This window comes from Gadus morhua, chromosome 14 (assembly GCF_902167405.1).
Source record: "Gadus morhua chromosome 14, gadMor3.0, whole genome shotgun sequence".
Taxonomy (NCBI): Eukaryota; Metazoa; Chordata; class Actinopteri; order Gadiformes; family Gadidae; genus Gadus; species Gadus morhua.
Window position 1 is genome coordinate 24,755,280 of NC_044061.1, and position 18,077 is coordinate 24,773,356.

General features: G+C 46.5%; 3 protein-coding genes across 4 annotated transcripts in view; all 3 read left to right on the plus strand.

Annotated features, from left to right (window-relative positions):
* The first annotated feature begins 2,921 nt into the window (after positions 1-2,921).
* cnep1r1 (CTD nuclear envelope phosphatase 1 regulatory subunit 1) lies at positions 2,922-4,942 on the plus strand. Of its 2 annotated transcripts, none has more exons than XM_030377324.1 (6): positions 2,922-3,042; positions 3,562-3,633; positions 3,871-3,944; positions 4,100-4,209; positions 4,445-4,499; positions 4,585-4,942. In XM_030377324.1, exons 1-6 carry the CDS (start codon positions 2,952-2,954, stop codon positions 4,639-4,641), a joined length of 459 nt encoding a protein of 152 aa, XP_030233184.1. In that variant the 5' UTR covers positions 2,922-2,951; the 3' UTR covers positions 4,642-4,942. The 2 variants fall into 2 exon arrangements, with proteins under 2 accessions (XP_030233184.1, XP_030233185.1); XM_030377325.1 differs by having other exon boundaries at positions 2,922-3,030.
* A 267-nt stretch (positions 4,943-5,209) lies between these two features.
* On the plus strand, positions 5,210-16,178 carry heatr3 (HEAT repeat containing 3). The gene is made up of 15 exons (XM_030377323.1): positions 5,210-5,949; positions 6,414-6,586; positions 7,978-8,065; positions 8,318-8,418; positions 8,669-8,778; positions 8,892-9,032; positions 10,632-10,933; positions 11,985-12,075; positions 12,282-12,436; positions 12,674-12,756; positions 13,685-13,821; positions 14,208-14,296; positions 14,490-14,633; positions 14,933-15,109; positions 15,515-16,178. Exons 1-15 carry the CDS (start codon positions 5,803-5,805, stop codon positions 15,626-15,628), a joined length of 2,052 nt encoding a protein of 683 aa, XP_030233183.1. The 5' UTR covers positions 5,210-5,802; the 3' UTR covers positions 15,629-16,178.
* Positions 16,179-16,814: 636 nt separating this feature from the next.
* The window catches only part of tent4b (terminal nucleotidyltransferase 4B), a 31,396-nt gene continuing 30,133 nt past the window's right edge, over positions 16,815-18,077 (plus strand). Inside the window, exon 1 of the mRNA XM_030377802.1 lies at positions 16,815-17,740. Coding sequence (XP_030233662.1) covers positions 17,163-17,740 — 578 coding nt within the window. The 5' untranslated portion in view covers positions 16,815-17,162. The remainder of the gene's footprint in view (positions 17,741-18,077) is intronic.

Sequence of the window (18,077 nt, forward strand, 5' to 3'; positions counted from 1 at the left end):
ATTTCACATGAATTTGGTGACCTCTAGGGGGCGCTATAATTAAAGGTTGGGTATGGGATATGCGAAAGCCAGCAGATTTAAAAATACACAACTCAAATGGTCCTACCCCCTCTCCTTCAACGCTGACTCTGACTCCACCCATTCCAAGTACATTGACGCGCAATCATGCACCAGAGCGAACACAGATGCGCGAGAGCGAGCCAGGCTAGCTTGGAGTTTCGGGTTGTCTTCTAGTGCTAGGTCCAAATGTGGATTAGCTAGTTAGCTAGCTCCAGTAGCTACCGCAGGATAACAACAAACAGAAGCTTACTCTGGGTCACGAGCTTTGAGTACGTGCACGAAGGGGTCACGAGCGGGGAAGGGGGAGTGCAGTACGACCGTTTGATTGACGTACTTACTGTCCAATGCCACTCGTTGGTTCTGGAAATCATTGGCTGGAGTTTTTCGAGCCCTGCCCGTTCCACAGATGATTGACTTGTTTAATTTTCATGTCAGTACTTCCAACTCAGTGGCTGTAAGTGGGTTAAGATAAGGATGTCAAGTTATTTTGCAAAAATGGTCAAAAAAGAGAATTCCATACCCAACCTTTAAAGGTCCCATGACATGCTATTTTATGTATTCTTTAATATAGGTATTAGTGGGCAACTAACAAAGTATGGAAAGTCGTTCCCGAAATTCAGCCGTGGTGCAGAGTTACAGCCACTCCGAGCAAGTCGCACATTGAGCTTCCCCCGTCTGTAGGCGTCTGTAGCTATAATGCAAATGAGGAGGAGCAAGGCGGGTCAAGGAGGAGGGTGGGTGTGTGGCCCTGAGCAGCTTGCAGCCACAGTACCGTGCACTCTGTTTACAGTGGATGTATCGCAATGGCGAGGCGCACACAGCCTTTGGCCGTGTTCTGTAAATATTCTAGAACACACGGGAGTCCTGGAGCTCTATATCTAAATATTATCATATAGCCTACATAGATATCTATATCATATAATATATATTATCACGGCCAAAAGCTGTGTGAGCCGATATAATGAATCTCAAATGACCGCGTTGGGTTCTCCGACGTTCCTGGTTCTTCCACGTCCACATCAATGTGAAGTAGACTGAACCGCGACAAGGAGGAGAAAGGGATTGTTGCCGGGCAGCGCTTACGCCTCGTGCCCACTGCACCGTCAGTCAAAGGACTCAGAAGGCGTGGCTGACGGATGGGGGTGGTTTCCAGGGTCGTCAGAGCCCGAGAAGTGTCACAGTGCTTAAATTTGCATACGCGTTCTGATTGGATGACGGATCCGTCACTGCCGAAAGAGTTGAACATTTTTCAACTTTTTGACGGAGCCTTCAGCGCACGGATCCACAATGCATTGCGCGTCCTTCCACATTCAAAGTCAATGGGGATCAGTCAACGGACGGAGGCAGTGGGCACGAGGCGTTAGGCACCTCCGCCTCCGGCGGTGGTCCCTCAGCGGGGCTCAAGCGGGAGACATTCGCCGCCAACAATCCCTTTCTCCTCCATGTCGTGGTTCATGTTCTTGAGGGAGTCAAAGCCAAAGTTCCTTCCCCCCAATTCATTCTCAACCCTGGCTGAGACAACCCCCACTACGAGTCTCGTTGTAGAAATACCAGAGACGAGAGTCCGACGTGTTATGCACCATAACACCAAAATCAGAACGGTTATCCAAATAACAAGGAAGTGTACAACACTTGCGTTACAGTCCTGGAGCTCTATATCTAAATAATATCATATAATACATAGATATCTATGTCATATAATACAGATTATCACGGCGAAAAGCTGTGTGCGCCTCCAGACGATATTATGAATCACAAACGACTGTCGGGTTCTGCGACGTCTCTGGTTCTTCCACTTTCACATCAAAAGGAAGAGTAAGGGGAGGAGCTTAGATGCTTTATGACGACATTAATAAAGACATTCCAAATCAGCGCGCTTGAGCCTCCGTTTTTTCAAAGGCGAGCAGAACAGCTAGTGCTCGTTTTACACCAAACGCAAGTTTTAGCCACTGGGGGACCATAAGCAGGCTAGGGGATCTCATATTTATGTTAGAAAACCTCATAAAGTGAGATTTTCATGTCATGGGACCTTTAATGAAGATGTGTTTTAACTCCTCTCCCTTCACATGATTATATTTAAATTTACTTTCAATGTCTGGTGATACTGTCAGACCTCCCCATGTAGCTAATGAATTATTTCTCATGGCAACATCAGAATTTGGCCGCCATGTTGAATGTTGTCAAAATCAATAGTACATATCCACAGGCCACAGATTATGTCCAATCATCATGAAACTTGCCATATATGATCTTCAGACCAAGCTGAACAAATATATTAGACAGCTTTTTCAAATTCAAAACCGTTTGGCCGGGAAATCCAATTAAACTTGACGGCAAAGCCGCGAAACAGGAAGTAAGCCTGTTCTCAGCATCTCCATATCATAGCCAACATCATTCCGGGGACATCCAAACAATTCGGTGACCTTTGACCTCAGGGGGACGTCAAACTGAAGTGAGTTCATTTATCTGCAAGGCCTTCATGTATCCAAAACCAAACTTGGCTCAGAGTCTTATGATACTATCCTGATGATGCCCAAATAATTGGGCATCATCAACGCCTAGGGGGGCGTTGATAGCAGCAAGTCTATTCGGGCCCTTAGAAAGCAACTTCAATGTATTTTCATTGTGATGATAACCATTTGCCAATATCATCATGTAGCCACCTAACCGATTTCGTCTGTCGAGCAAAATTTGTTTATTGAGTCCAATTCTGCTTCACCCCCGCATTGCTGCTATAAGCTATATTTTTAATTGTAATTGTAAGTATACTTACTGCCTTCTATTATACAGATATTTTGTGATATATGCAGTTGCATTTCCGTTCCCTAATCCAATTTTACTTGGCCCACTGAAGTTGTGAAATCTCCAATCCGTTGTTGGTAATATTGCGCATGCGCTGTACTGGCCCTGGGGAAAGGCTGCACCAGGTTGTGGACGAAATAGCGATGAACTCCTTGGAGCAGGCCGAAGGTAACAACCATGGCAAGCGAACTATTTATCTTACATAAACCTGAAATGAAGTAGTCGTCAAGTGCACAACTTCGGGTAAAACGGAATAGGCCTACTCTAAATATATGGATCTTAAAATCCATGGCTGCCTGTGTGTCGGCTAGAACCGGTGCGGCTAACGCTAGCTCGCTAGCCGCTACATGATATCATCTCTTGACTTCCGTCCTTGTGTCTACCGACATATAGTCTTGGATTGTTTGAGACGCTGTCATTTACAGTAATCTAATTCCATAATAAAGCTGCGGGCAGGAGTGTCCTTTTCTAACCATGCACTTTGTCAATATCGATGACCCGAGGGTTTATTTACATGAGCTCAATCTCCACGCATGGACCCAAGCTCTTGGGCTTTTTTTGTTTGTTTTTTCCCTGAAGCAGATTGTTAATTTATGTTCCAACAAATCATCTTAGGGGTAGGCCTGAACATTAATTCAGCATCTGAACGAAGATGCCATATTCACCTGTTTAATATTCCTGTCTATTTTCTGTGTCCAGACTTGAAGGCCTTTGAGAGAAGACTGACGGAATATGTCTCCTGTCTGCAGCCTGCAACGGGCCGGTGGCGAAGTGAGTCCTCCTCCAACCAAATGGTTTCAAATGGCATCTAAACATCCTAATGTGTGGTATTATTACTGCTGTATGGAAATTATCTCGGTTAAGTTATCTCAGTTACCTCGCAACTCTGATGTATATATCCTGTAGATCTCTCGGTAGGCACACTGGGCAACCATGGCCTGTCAGATTGTAAACTTAATGTCATATGATCAAATATGATGTAATAGTCATTGTTGTTCTTGTTTCCAGTGATTTTGATAGTAGTCTCTGTTTGTACGGCTACGGGGGCATGGAACTGGTTAATAGACCCCGACACGCAGAAGGTAAGGCTTTTATGGCTTTTATTTTAATTCTGGATCTTTTTGTTTATAGATTGTAAAAATATGGGTCAGCAACATTGTTTTAATAATGCTTTTGTTAAATGAATGAAAACTGCGCATCTTCATTTTGTAATGTTTTATTTTTTGTTCCTTCACAGGTTTCCTTTTTTTCATCTCTTTGGAATCATCCTTTCTTCACCATCAGTTGTATCACACTCATAGCGCTATTCTTTGCTGGAATACACAAGCGGGTTGTCGCACCGTCAATGTATCCTTCTGTGCAATTAGCTTTCATCTCTGTGCTCTTTATTTATTAGTCGGCTCTTGTAGGTGTGTTTATTTTATTCACATGGGTAGATTTGATTGTTACAGTTCAAAAGGTACAAAACAAGACTCGCATGTGGTTTTGATAATGCACTAGTACATGAATACAGATAATGCACTCTGTAATGCATGGATACGATACAGTTCACTGCTCACTTCTTTAACTCCCTATCCATCAGTATTGCTGCTCGTTGTCGGACTGTTTTAGCTGAATACAACATGTCCTGTGATGATGTAAGTACTCTGAACGTTAAGTATTCCCCTGACTCTAGCCTGTTTTCCCTGTTGTAACCAATTTGTTTTTGTGTTTTTCTTGCAGACAGGAAAACTTATTCTCAAACCACGGCCTAACCCACATAGCAAGACATTTGCATGAGCGTCTGAATGGCTTGTGGATCTGCTTCTCAAATTCTTTAAACTACCTATTAAATAGGATTACATGGAAAGGATAATGAAACGGAGACATAGGTTTCTATACAGCAGAAATGCCTTTAAACAAACCTGCCTTCGGTGTGTAGATATCATAAAGGTATCAAAGGTCGGGTATCTGCTCATGTGCCCTGTTGATATATTTTATTAATTCATTTCAAATGTATTGATTGTTCATGATGTAATGTATTTTAGATAAATAATTATTTTAAAATGTATTTACAAATAAATACCTAAAAAAAGTGATGTATATTTCTCTTGTCATTATTGTCTTAGTTGTCATTATGTAACCCTAACCCTAATGAACTGTAATGGGCATGTTTTTTTGGTCATTCTTTAGTTATTAATGTGGAATGAGTTGTCATTATGGATGTAGGAAACTGCCCTCATGGAAGTCCAAACAAAACGATGTCATTTACCTAGTTATGGTATATTTATGATGAAGATTGTTCAATAATATAACCATTGAGTCCTCTCAAAATGGCGGAGTAGCCCCCACAGATGATGCATTTTGACGCCTGCCGTGCAAGGTGACCACTGGAGAAGTTCGACCGGGATAACCATCCACAAGAGGTCGCTGTGAGGTCGAAAACCAACCGGGGACTGATATTTGGTGTGTGTGGAGTCCACTTGAATTTACTTTCTAACTTGTTAATTACGTATATAACTCGGAGCTGTTTAGAAGATTGGCTCTCTAAATGGCCCTGGTATAAATAAGGCAATTATTATAAACATGCAATCAATACATTATCACTAGGTATCGATCTACGTGTCTGACATGTTGCACACGTTGAATCATTTACTTAAAAACAAAGCCTCGAAAACTTTGCATTAGTTCCCTACGCAAAGAGGACACATCCTACACAAATCGTGGACCCGACCCACCGAGAGCACCCCGTGAGCCCATGGCGATGTGGGACCATGCTCTGAGTCTGAACCATTTAATTTTCGCGACGGTTTTGCGACGCACTGACGTTTCGAAATCCGGCCTCCCGTTTCCGGCAGAGGACTTCCACATGGCCACGGACCCCTCTGTGATGTTTTGACACTACATCCATTAGTAAGGAACCACATCGAATGAACTGCTGGTGATTGACAGTGATCGAACATGGGTAAAAGTAAAAATAACAAATTCAAGCGTCCGCAGTTCAACTCTGCAGGTCTGCCTGTAGGGGCTGTGAAGGATGTGGAGGAAGAGCACGAAGAGGAGGACCACGTTGATGCCGAATGCCCGGCTGCAGAGCTGCTGGAGAAAGTAGGAATATCAACGTTATAAACCCCCATGCAGGCCTGTTTCTGTTATACTGCCATGATTTAGTTCTGCTCAATGACATCGTGCCACTGTTTTTCATAAAATCTATGACATGAGTTCAGTTGTCATAAACTAACATAGCTTATATGTTGGCTCACCTTTTGCAAACTTTTGATCGTTGCAAAGCTACGGATGCTGTTATTGTCACCATTTATTAGTCATTATCGATCATGTCTACCAGTTGTGTGCTTTACACAAAGACTGACAGACTTAACCACACAGACAGAGACAGACACACACTCGGAGACCGACGGACACACAGACACAGATATAAACACACACTTTAGTTTCACTCACACAACTGGTTTTATACATGTTCTCCTACACAATGTATTCTGACTCTTGGCAAGTATTCCCCTTCACATTTTTATTAACATTCTTTACAAATACTTCATCTTCCATTAAAGCTGCAGAGTCCTAGTGCCGATGTGCGTGAATTCGCCTGCGCCAGCATATCCCGGGTGGTGCAACAGAGCCAGACCATCCCCAGCTTCCTCCAGAGGGATGTGGTGAAGCGCCTGGGGCCCATGCTGCTGGACTGCAGCCTGGCGGTCAGGGAGACGGCCGCCGGGGCCCTCAGGTCAGCGCCGTCGTAATGCATCACGCAGTATGTAGACACTCATTCGATAAGATGAACACAGACGACACGGAGTAGACATACCCTTTTGATTGTAGAATCAGAGAAAGGTGGACTTAAAAGTTCCTCTGATGGTCAACCGTGGTTTGTGTAATATACCATAATGGATCCGTGCTTGATGCACTTAAACTCCAGCCCCTTTTGGACTTGACACAGACAGAAGAAGTGAAGTCTGATTCGATCGTGGTGGACCTTGAACTAGTGTATCCCAATGGCGGCTGGTGATCAAAAATGTTGGCGGGCACAGTAATAGATAGGGGGTCTGGGGTTCCTGTCCTATAGTGTCCGTTTTTTGTGAGTCTCAATGTCTACTTCAAATGCAGTTAGAAATATGGGACAGTTGCTTCATTTTGTTTATATGCCACAGGCCGAAGGCTAAATTAATATTTAACTTACTTGCTCCTTTTAAGTATAACATTGCTTGGGGAGTCCAATTCCTCCACTGAAAAGGGTGGAAAGGGCTCTGCTAGCGATCTACCTCTTCTCTACATGTAGTTGTGTTGCGCGAATGCTGCTGAGGGAGGTAGCCTATTTGATTGATTCACTGAATTGTCCAATCATGTGATGATAACAAAAAAGAAAAGCGTCTTTGAACTCTCCCGTGAAAGTCTCTGCTTGATGGACAGCAAAAAGTTAGCGAGCTTGCATTGACTTCAACGTGGCCGGCGCCCCTGACTTGGAGGAGGGCTTCATTTCGAATGACCAATAACTAGCCAAGCCCAAATCATTGATGTTCAGATGCATTTAAATGGTTGCTGGCAGTGACAAGTATGTGTCACAATTAAACTAGGATAAACACTATGTATTTCCGTTGATTTATTTCGTATTGATAATAGTTGATTAATAGTTGGCAGATATATTCAAGTGAATATTTCACGGAGGGGCGGCGCCCTAGCGCCCTCTATTATACATTACATGAATAATATGGTTTGTTTATTTTTAAACATAGGGTTTGACAAGTCAATCTGAGCAATAATGTGCAAGCTTTTTCATCAAGCCTTATATTGGATTTGTTCTTATCATATCAACAGCTGAATGGTAACAAATAAAAATCAGCTTTTTTTTAATCGTTCTTCAATTGGAACATTGTGTTTTTTTTTCTCTGACCATAATGTTGTTATAAAATAGACAAATCGGTAATAGGCATTTCATACATTAGAATTTTATTATTTATCAAACAGCTGTTGCATTAGAAAACAAAAACAGATGAAAAATGAGAAAGCAGTAGCCACAGGTCTCTGATGCTGTACACACCCACATACTCACTCTCTCACTTACTCACTGTTTTGTTTACTCAAGTAATGTGTCATTGTGTGTGTCTCTTCTCGGGGCAGGAATCTCAGTGCATGTGGCGGTCATGAGGTCTGCGAGGACATGGTGAAGCAGGACATTCTGACGCCCCTGACATCTCTGCTCAGAGAGGTGAGGCTTGACCAACACTGCAAAACAACAAGTCATAATTTAAGTGTAATACTGTGTAATGCCAAGGTTAGTTCTCCAAGATGTATCTCCTTGATTTTAGTTTTTCTTTTGATAGCCCAGACTATGCAGTACTTGGATGTATACCCAAGATACAATTAGTACCAACACACCTCACATATAGCCACTTTGCAGGTGAACACGTGTACTGGTTTTGTGAACGCTTCCACTGGTTGATCTGTTTCTGGTTTTTAGTGTTGTGCCGGTTTCGAGGCCAGCACGCTGTCCATGACGGATCAGAAAAACACAGTCCAAGATGTGGCCTACGAGTCAGTGAATTTACTGTGGAATCTATGGTAAGACAAATGTTTGCATGGGCAATAAAATCACCCCATTGGTATCTGCATTAATTATTGTCTGATTCATTGGCAGCCGCTAGCACCTTGGTTCATTGGGCTGTTGTTTTAACTGACATCGTTTGTAACCCTGATCCTCACTCATGATGTTCGGAGAAATAACAGCAGTCTCACCATGTGTGAGATCGTCGTCTTGTGTGAGATCGTCACCTTGTGTTTTTCATGTGACCTGTGTTCATTGTGTTGTCAGCGAGAGCAGCAGCCAGGCGCTGTCTGTGTTCAACAAGGCCGGCCTTCTGGACGTCATTATCCAGTGTCTGGAGACACACACGCACAATGTGGAGCTGGCCATATCTGCCGGTAGGTCTCACTGACGTGTGTGTGTGTGTGTGTATGTGTGTGCTAATGGCAAACACTCCCCTCAGTGCGATTGGTCGTGCATTAATGCACGCCGCTGTTTGTGGTGTACGCAGCCCACTGTTTACACACCGTGACGGAGGACAATCCGGAGCTGCTGTGTAGCATGAACGTAGCCGTGCTGACGAGCCTGGAGATGGTGCTGGGGTCAACCTCCCCCGACATGGCCCACAACCACCTGAGGACGCTGGCCGCAGGTGAATAAGCCCCTTGCGTTTCTTTAAAGGTGACCTATTATACCACCAGATGTGAGTGTGATTAGCAGTTACAAGCAGTTTGGAAAATCGGCCTCTTCTGACTTCACAAGTGGGCGTGGCTACCTAGTAGAGATGCACGGTTGGCAGTTGCAACCGCGGACTCCGCGGTTAAACCGCGGATCGGGCGGGTGACGTGACAAAAAATAATATTTTAATTAAATTCGGGCGGTTGGCGGTTTAACCAACGAAATTCAAAAATGTATACACATTGTTAAATGTCGTTACCTACTTCCAAGCACATTTTGAAATAATCCAATTCTCATCAGGCAGTAAATTGGCCTCTCCGTCTCTATCACACACACACACACACACACACACACACACACACACACACACACACACACACACACACACACACACACACACACACACACACACACACACACACACACACACACACACACACACACACTCACTAACGGAAGCAAAAAAGTTTAAATTAAGTGACGATCCGTCCCATGTCGCGTCTCCACAAACCTGCAAGTTATGAGACAGCTGTCAGTATTGGAAGAAGCTTTAACGTCTCGTAGATGAAACTGCCTGGGTTATTTTGTTTCGTATAAGTTATATTTTAAAACAGCCATTGTAGCCTACCACTCGTGGAATATGGAATTTCAAAGAGATGATGGAGTGATTTGACTCAGAAGTGACATCAGGCATTGGCAGCGCGAGATGTGCAGAACAAGTTAAACTTCTAGCTCAGTAACATCAACACCTAAGAAAGAAGGTAAGAAAAATAGTCTGAAAACTTTGATTTGCAAGGCAGGCAGGCAAGTGTTGGGCTTGTTACAGTAGCCTATATAGCCTTCAATGCGGTGAAATTTCGGAATTAATAGGCTCGAGTCGGCGTTTCCTTAAAAGGCTATCTTTCATTTTGCAAAAAAAACAACACAGTAGGCTATATTAAAATGGTGTACCAAATTGCGTTTTATTACAATGATAAAAAAGTGTAGGCCTACTAGCCTATGGTAAGGTCAGGTTTGCCGATGTGCTTGGCTATTTTAAAGTTTCTCCCTGTGCATCGATCGAAGACAGACGTCACTTCACTGATAATATTCTGGGGATAGGCTACAACATAGCCAATAGGCTTTCATACTAGGGACTTTATCCTTTAAATATCTTTGCGGCATTGGATCAGTCTCCTTTCAAGAACAGGCAAGAACTTTCTAGCCTCGCGTCAGCAGCGCATATACCTAAAAACAACAGGCGGATGGCGGGCGGGTGCGGTTTTGAAAATTGGTCAAAAAATTTGTTGCGGGCGGATCAAGCGTTTTGTGATGCGGTTGCGGATGAAATAATAGCCCGTCCGCGCATCTCTACTACCTAGACGTTGACTTGATCTTTCCAGAACACATCTAGGTGGAAACGCCCACTTGTGATGTCAGAAGTGGCAGATTCTCTAAACGTCTTGTAGCGACTAATCACACCACATCAGGTGGTATAACATTGGACCTTTTTAAAGTTTAGTGTTACTGTTTAGTGAAGGTCAGTGGAGTGTGACCGTCCGTCCGTCCGTCCCTCTCCCCTCGACCCACACAGGGGTGATGTGGAACCTGAAGAGCAGCCTGCCGGCCGCCCGCCAGGCCCAGACGCTCAGCGCCGTGGCCGCCACCCTGGCCCAGTGCCTGGCGCTGGACGCCGGCGTGCTGCTGCCCCAGCTGAGGGCGGCGGAGGAGGCCCGCTTTGCCGGCGCCGCCGCGGAAACGGTGTCGGCCGACCAGGCGGGAGGGGCTTCCAAATTTTTGGAGATGGAGGAGATGGAGGAAGAGGAAGAGGCGGCGCCCCCCAAGAAGAACGGGAAGAAGGCGGTGAAAGACACCGACTTCTCTGACCTCTTGCCGGTGAGTGGCGCGTCGCTTCTCAACACCTGGCGCCGTGCCGCGGGGCCGACCGGGGTAACGACCCGCGCCCGCGGGGGCAGATGCCGCCGCAAGGACAATTTGTCGGGAATAAAACGTCGTAGGCTGTGGGGAATCGAGCCCGTGCCTAGTCATGGGACACTCACAGTGGCATCAACTGTGAATCCCGTTTCACGCTGTGTCTTCAAGCTGTGTCTAATTTTAAACAGCAAAGGGCTTTTACCTTGACCCACAGTAAGCGCTTACGTCATGGATGGGGGGGGGGGGGGGATGGGGATTGACCTTTTGATGCATGCCAGGAAGAAACACTTTTGTTGTGGGAGTGATATGGGGCTCATCGCCTGGTGACATCCGGACTCCCATCAGCGGGGTTTGCTCTGATTTACCCGGAGGTCTGCCTGTGCGTTCACACTAAAAGCGATTTCTGCTTGATTCTACTCGTGCGAACGATGCAAATTTGTCATTGGCTGGAGTGGAAATATTTGAACTCTCCCGTGAATTTCGCTTGATAATTAATCACTCGTGCGAACGACCTCGCCCAAGTACCGCGAGTCGAATAAAGACGCCACTTTTGGCGTGAACACAGCGGTGGAGTTCACATGGGGATCCAGACCAGCGAACCTCCCCCAGCTCCAACCCTCCCAGAGTAGACCAGACCTCAGCCAGACAGAGCTGTCGCTCTCAGGCCCGTCAGGCACTGCGCTGTCATCAGGGATGACACTTGTGGTGTTCAAAAAAAAACCTGTCGCTGTTTGCCTCACGCTATACAGACGTGTATTTGTGTAGATATAGATCTTTATAAATCTATCGATAGATATATCTAATATAGATAAATATAAGACAATTGCCCACACTGCATCAACCTCTCCATGACCTCTCTGTCGCTTTTATCTTTCGTCAAGGTTCTCTCTATTGTAACAGTTTATTGAAACGTAGCCCCGTGGCCCCTAGAGATCAGGGCGGTGGTGTTGGTGATGAGTGGTGGTTCCCGGGCTGGTTCTGAACCGCGGCCCCTTTTGTCTCCGGGCTCCAGAGGGATAAGGGAGAGCTGAGGGATGCAGTGGCTCTGCTGTCCGCCCAGCAGACGTCTTTGGAGATCATCGTCAACATGTGCTGCTCGGACGGTGAGTGCCGACGCCGCTGGTGACCCCTGCCCTGTCTGCGTTGGGGCTGAGGGGGGGGGGGGCTGTGTGTGTGTGTGTGTGTGTGTGTGTACAATGTTGTCTTGTGTGTATGTTCCTGGTTGTCTGTGATGTGTGTGTGTTCATTCTTGTACGTGCGTTGATGGTATGTTGTGTGTTCCCATGGGGGCCCTGTTGTCCGTGTCCAGACCCGTCGGACGACGAGTGGGAGGAGGCGTCCAGCAGCGACGAGAGCGAGGCGGGGCCGGACGCCCTCTGTGACGGGCTGTCGGGGCTCATGTCCCCGCTCTGCCTGTCGGCCGAGGTCCACGCGGCCCTCGTACACCACCGCATCCCCGAGAAGGCATGTCCACCACCCGCCCATCACTGCACCACAGCCCGCTGAAATACAAACCGCGTATTAGACACGGTTTAGGCGTGGTTTAAGTTGCTCCAAAATGTCCTAATCTGATTTATGGACTACATAAACAAGTCCCAATTGATAATAATAAAAGTTATGCTAATGTGCAGGCATTGCTATGGGACGGGCCATTACATGCCTAAGCTACGTTCTAATAGAGGGTTTTATTCAATGTTCCAGGTGCTCAAGAAGACCCAGTTTCCTTGCAAAGAGGCCATGGATGTGTGCCAGCAGAATCCATCGTGGAAATGCCTGATCAAAAAGTAATTGTAGAAGTAGTAACTCTGTAATATAGTCGTGTATGTTTCAGACTTCACTGTGCATGCTGGTCATGGCCACAAGGACAGTGCAGAGGTTGGTGTGTTTGGCTCACCGCCAAACACACCAACTTCTGGGCTCTCTATTCTCCATATCCTCGGGTAGGGTCGGGCCTGTTTTAAAGGTCCCATGGCATGAAAATGTCACTTTCTGAGGTTATCTAACATTAATATGAGTTCCCCTAGCCTACCTATGTTCTCCAAGTAGCGAGCAAGTGTGTTGGGTCTAAAACAAGCACTAGGCATTCTGCTCCGCCTTAAAAAAAAAACGCTGGGGGGCCCCAGCTGCTGCCCGCTGCCGCGAGGCACCACCACCGCTGCCCGCTGCCCTACATACCTATATTAAAGGAGCATGCCATGGGATCTTTAAGCTCCACTCCAAATTCACAATCAGTCGCTTTGGCAAAAGTGTGCCGACTGACCAGTCCACCTTCTGGAGCGCTATGTGAATGACATCCCTTTGGGAGCCATCTAGGTGGGTCTCCTGTGTTCCGCTCTTGGCGCTCGAACTTTGGGTGGTTGGCGTTGTTCACCGGGGGTTGTGCCTGATATTGGTGGTCATGTCTGATTGCATTCACCTGTCTGTTTGTTTGTTTGTTTGTTTTTGGCATTGACACAGAGTGACTGAGAGGGAGAGAGTGAGCTTGGAAGGGATTCTTTTTAATATTAAAGATCCGGTCACTGGTACCAATTTGTATTATAACGTCTTTACCAAGAGGGAGAATTAAGGATCAGACACATACAAGAAGTGGAACTGAATCATTTTAACTACGTGCATCACAAGTGTAATCTCCCACGTTGAGTCTAAGTTGGAATGCCTAGCCGCTACATTCCCCATGCGTGCGGACCTGACGGAGGCCGTGTTTCCCTGCAGGATGCAGCGGGTACAGTACCGGGCGCTGACCTGTCTCCACAACGTCCTCTCCACCATGGACGTGGAGTCGCTGGGCGGGGCGGAGGCCCTGCAGGGCGTGGCCCAGCACCTGTCCTCGCTGGTCTTCAGCCCGCCAGGTGAGCCCTTCTTTACAATCGGCCATAAGAACCTGGACTGGACTTGCTGGGACACGCTGCATGACATCGGGGAACGAGTCGGTCTTGAATGGTCATGAGTATTCTGCCATACAAGCCAGCAGCAGCAGTGCCACTGTCCAGAATCACTGCGACTATTTAATAATGCCAAAGTATAGTGGTATTATTAGTTAAGGTGTTATTTTTATATCAAAACCCAAAAGAGCCATGGACAGAGAATTTTAGCAGGCTAGAAATAGTTGGCAACAGAACTCAATAATTCAACTGCCTGAATATTTTGGAAGCCCATTGTGGTCTGTATTTTCCGGTACTATAACAGCATCCCATACAGGCGTCATTCCATCGCTGCTCTGTTTTTGTTATTCCAGAGATCCCCAAGGAGGAGGAGTTCCTGGAGGCTGTCACCAGCGCCATGCGCTCCCTCCTGCAGACGATTGCATCTAAAAACATCCCTCAGGTATTGCAGGGGGCTTCCCCTCTCAAGTGTCTCATGTATTATGCAGCCGTTGAACCTCCGCCCACCGTCATATTTAATTCAGCCAGCGTTTGTTGAGCTGAAATATGAGCTGATTGCTTGTCACCTGTATGGACATGTCCACTGCCACGCCCGCCTGAGCTGAGCTGACATGTTTTCCAACCCTGCTCCCCAGTGCATGAGCCCTCAGCAGCTGATGAGCCTGAGCGAGGCGGCTACGCGCTGCGACGTGGTCAGCGTGCGGGTCAATGCCCTGGCCATCCTGGGCATCACGGGCAGCACGCTGGCCAAGGTGAAGGGAACGGCAGACACTCTCCAGGTACCAGTCTACTGCAGCCGCGCCTCGCTCTTAAAAACAGACGTAGTCAAAACGCCCGCCCTTCCGCCGTTAAACGAGGTGTCAGCGATTTTAGGCCGAAACAATTTTACCCAATCACCGACAAGGGGTGGGTACTATGGGGTTCTGCGCTGCGTTCATGATAGTTTTTACTGGATACACGGAAGGGCGGGGCGAGTTGGCTCTGTTTGTTTGTGATCTCGCTTCAAATACCAACAGAAGTGACGTCACATCAACATCGCTAATGCAACCTTTAAGCACTGTGATGATCCGCGTTGCAGATGATCGGGAACGCCCTGCTGCAAGTGGCCTCCAAGGACGCCAACCTAGTGGTGAACGGCGAGGCCCTGGACGCCCTCCTCGACGTGTTCGCGGACGGAGACGAGGCGGAGAAGGCGGCCAGGAACATCCAGCTGCTGACGGCTCTGAAGACTCTGCAGCCTGTCTTCAAGTCCAAGGTGTGGGGTGGTTCGCTCACCGCGGTGTCCCTCAGCTGGGTGTAACATTTAGGTTTAAGGGCAATTTAGCAGATGCTTTTATCCAAACGTGACTTATAGTATATTTATCAGAAGAAAGGAAAACATTGTATCGCTGTCGGTACAGTAAGGATGTTCATATAAACCAGTGCCAGGCACTAAAAAATCACTCGGTTAACCTATTCCCTGTATGCAACAAAGATAGCTAGGATAAGACGCTACAAAACTATGTATACTACATTTAAGTGTAAGGACGTACTACATACACTAAATGTGTACATTAAGTGCAAGGACGTACGACATAAAATAAGTGCGTACATTAAGTGCTTTCGTTTTGATTTCATGCGTGATGCTATCTGATGACGCTCTGTGCTTCTCCTCCGAAAGATTCGCAAGGAGGGGCGGGGGAAGTACAGCCCTGAGCAGCTGTGTGTTCTCGACAACATCAAAGTCAATCTGAGGCGCTTCATCGGCTACCTGGAGACGGTGATGAAGAAGTGAGCGATCCAGGACCCCGGCATATGCTGTTGGACCCCGGCACATGTGAATGACTGGCTGTATGTGGGCGAGATCAACGAGCAGTCATGTGATCTATAAAGAAGATAGAGATGATTTCAAAGAGATGAACTGATCTATTTATTATATTTGTAGGAACGATTTTCTTCAATTTTCTCCCAATATTTGACAATTTATTTTAATGTTTTACTGTTTTTCATTTAAGGGAGTATGTTTTTGAAAATATACAAAGGTAATAAAAACATGGTCTTCTTGAGATACATAAAAGTGCTTCTAATCCGAATTTGTATCATGATTTTGATATGTTTAAGGCTATGCAACAAGATATATTGATTTATATGCAAAAACATGAACTCTGTTCACTAAGCAAATGCCTACGATTTAATTGACATGTCAAGCTGATTCGATTAACCAAAATTCCTGTAAGACAAAATCGCCCCCATTACAATCATATTATGTGCACTTAAATTGTAGACCATTTAAAGTAACACTTCAAAATCAAATCAGTCCTTGAATAAACTGTTTTAAGACACTACATACATTAAAGAGCCCCTATTATGCCACCAGGTGTGGGTGTGATTAGCCATTACACACCTAACCCTTTGAAAATCTCCCATTTCCTGTGCTTTAGGGAAATCACAAGTGGGAGTTTCCACCTAGACGTATAATGTATAAGTAAGCAACATTTGCTACAGTCCATTTGATATCTTGCTAGACTGATGCATTAAATCCAGCATACATCAAGGTGGACACTCCCATTTGTGATGTCACTAATACACAGCAAAAGGCAAGAAAGCCATTCAACTTATCTTTCCTAAGGCTGGCAAACTACTGTATATTAAATACACATTGAGTCGAATTATGTGATTTTTATATAACAGGAACTTCACTGTTTTATACATTTTGCAAGTGCAGAAGTATCGCACACTTGAGATTAGTTCGAGCATCATAATAAGATGATGAGTTAGGCATTTTGACATTTTGACATTTTAATGGATGCTAATCATAAGCTCTACATCAGAAGTCAACCCTTTACCAACCTGTAGGATTGCTTCTGAAAATATGAAATGACTAGCTCTTACGTAACCCCCCCCACTTTTTATTTTTTCTCTCTTACGTAACATCATTGTCTCCGCCCCTTTCATACCCCAGGTCCGCGCTTGCGTACTGAGGCTCCGTGCTCCGCCATTGAAGGGACCCGTGATCGGTGGAAAGGGTCAGAAGCGCTTCGGTAGGCAACGCTATCTTCGGTCTGACAATTTGAAGTTTAAGCGTGAGCTCGTTTTTTTAAACACACAGCTCAGCCTAAAGTCACATCTCTCTGTGGACGGTCTCAATTCACGGCGACCCGCGTAAGGTCCGAGGGAGCGCGTTATACCGCGTTCCGTAACGTAACGGACCTGCACAGCCCTTCAGCTATCAGACCGAAGCTAGGCTAGGCTAGGCTAGCCGGCTACCTGGCTAGCTTCACACGAGCTGAGCCTTCGCTCGGGGTGCTGTGCGCCCGCAGTGCCGTTTGATGGATCCGCGGATCGCCTGGTTGCAGCCAGAACAACGTGGACCCGCCAACAACCTGTGGATGCAGATCTGGGAGACAACACAAGGCCTGGGCTACCTGCATGTGAACAGCAACTACACCGCGGCTCCCCCTGCCACGCCGAGCCTGAAGGCGAACATCAACGCGGCGGCGGCGACGCCGGGCGACGCGCTCATCACCGGCAGACACGGGACTGTCACCTCCAGCAGCAGCATCAGCAGCGGCCGGGAGGTCGGGAGTCAGGCGAGGATGTCTCACCCGATGAAGGACGGGGACATCTTGAAACAGAGGGACTTTATTCCGCTGGAGTCCAACAACAACCAGAATAATCGCGCCTCGGGGAGGGCAGGTGTCGTCGGGGGAGCGGGCCAACCGGGCACCGGGGGGGTCGCTCTGGGTGCAGGACACACCAACAAAAGGAAAAGGGACAATAAGGCCAGCACGTATGGATTCAATAGCAGCCTTTTGCACGCGGACGGCCCGGAGGTGTCACCCCCGGTGTCCACCGCATACACCGGGACTCCCTGGAAAGACAGGAACTACTCTGAAGGAATCATCGGGTAAGACATGTGTGACCGGGTTATTCTGGTGGTTAGGACCGTGTAACCACCACTGTTGAGTTGAGGATATAATGGGGGGCAGCGTCCCATGTCTTCTGTCAATGGAGGAGAGTAGTGGGTTGTTTCTGTCCCGCAGTAGTGTCACCACATTGTCAACTTACTGACCTTCATACCCCGAGGTCTGGGCAATTAGTCAGTATTTCAGTTCACCTCCCTTCGCTTTCAGGTTCCTGTATTGAAATGACCCTGACGATAGGCACATATTCGTGCGAGACTTGGAAATTAATGCGATTCTTTTTGCAGGACACTAAAATGTTGGATTTACTTTATTAGGTTA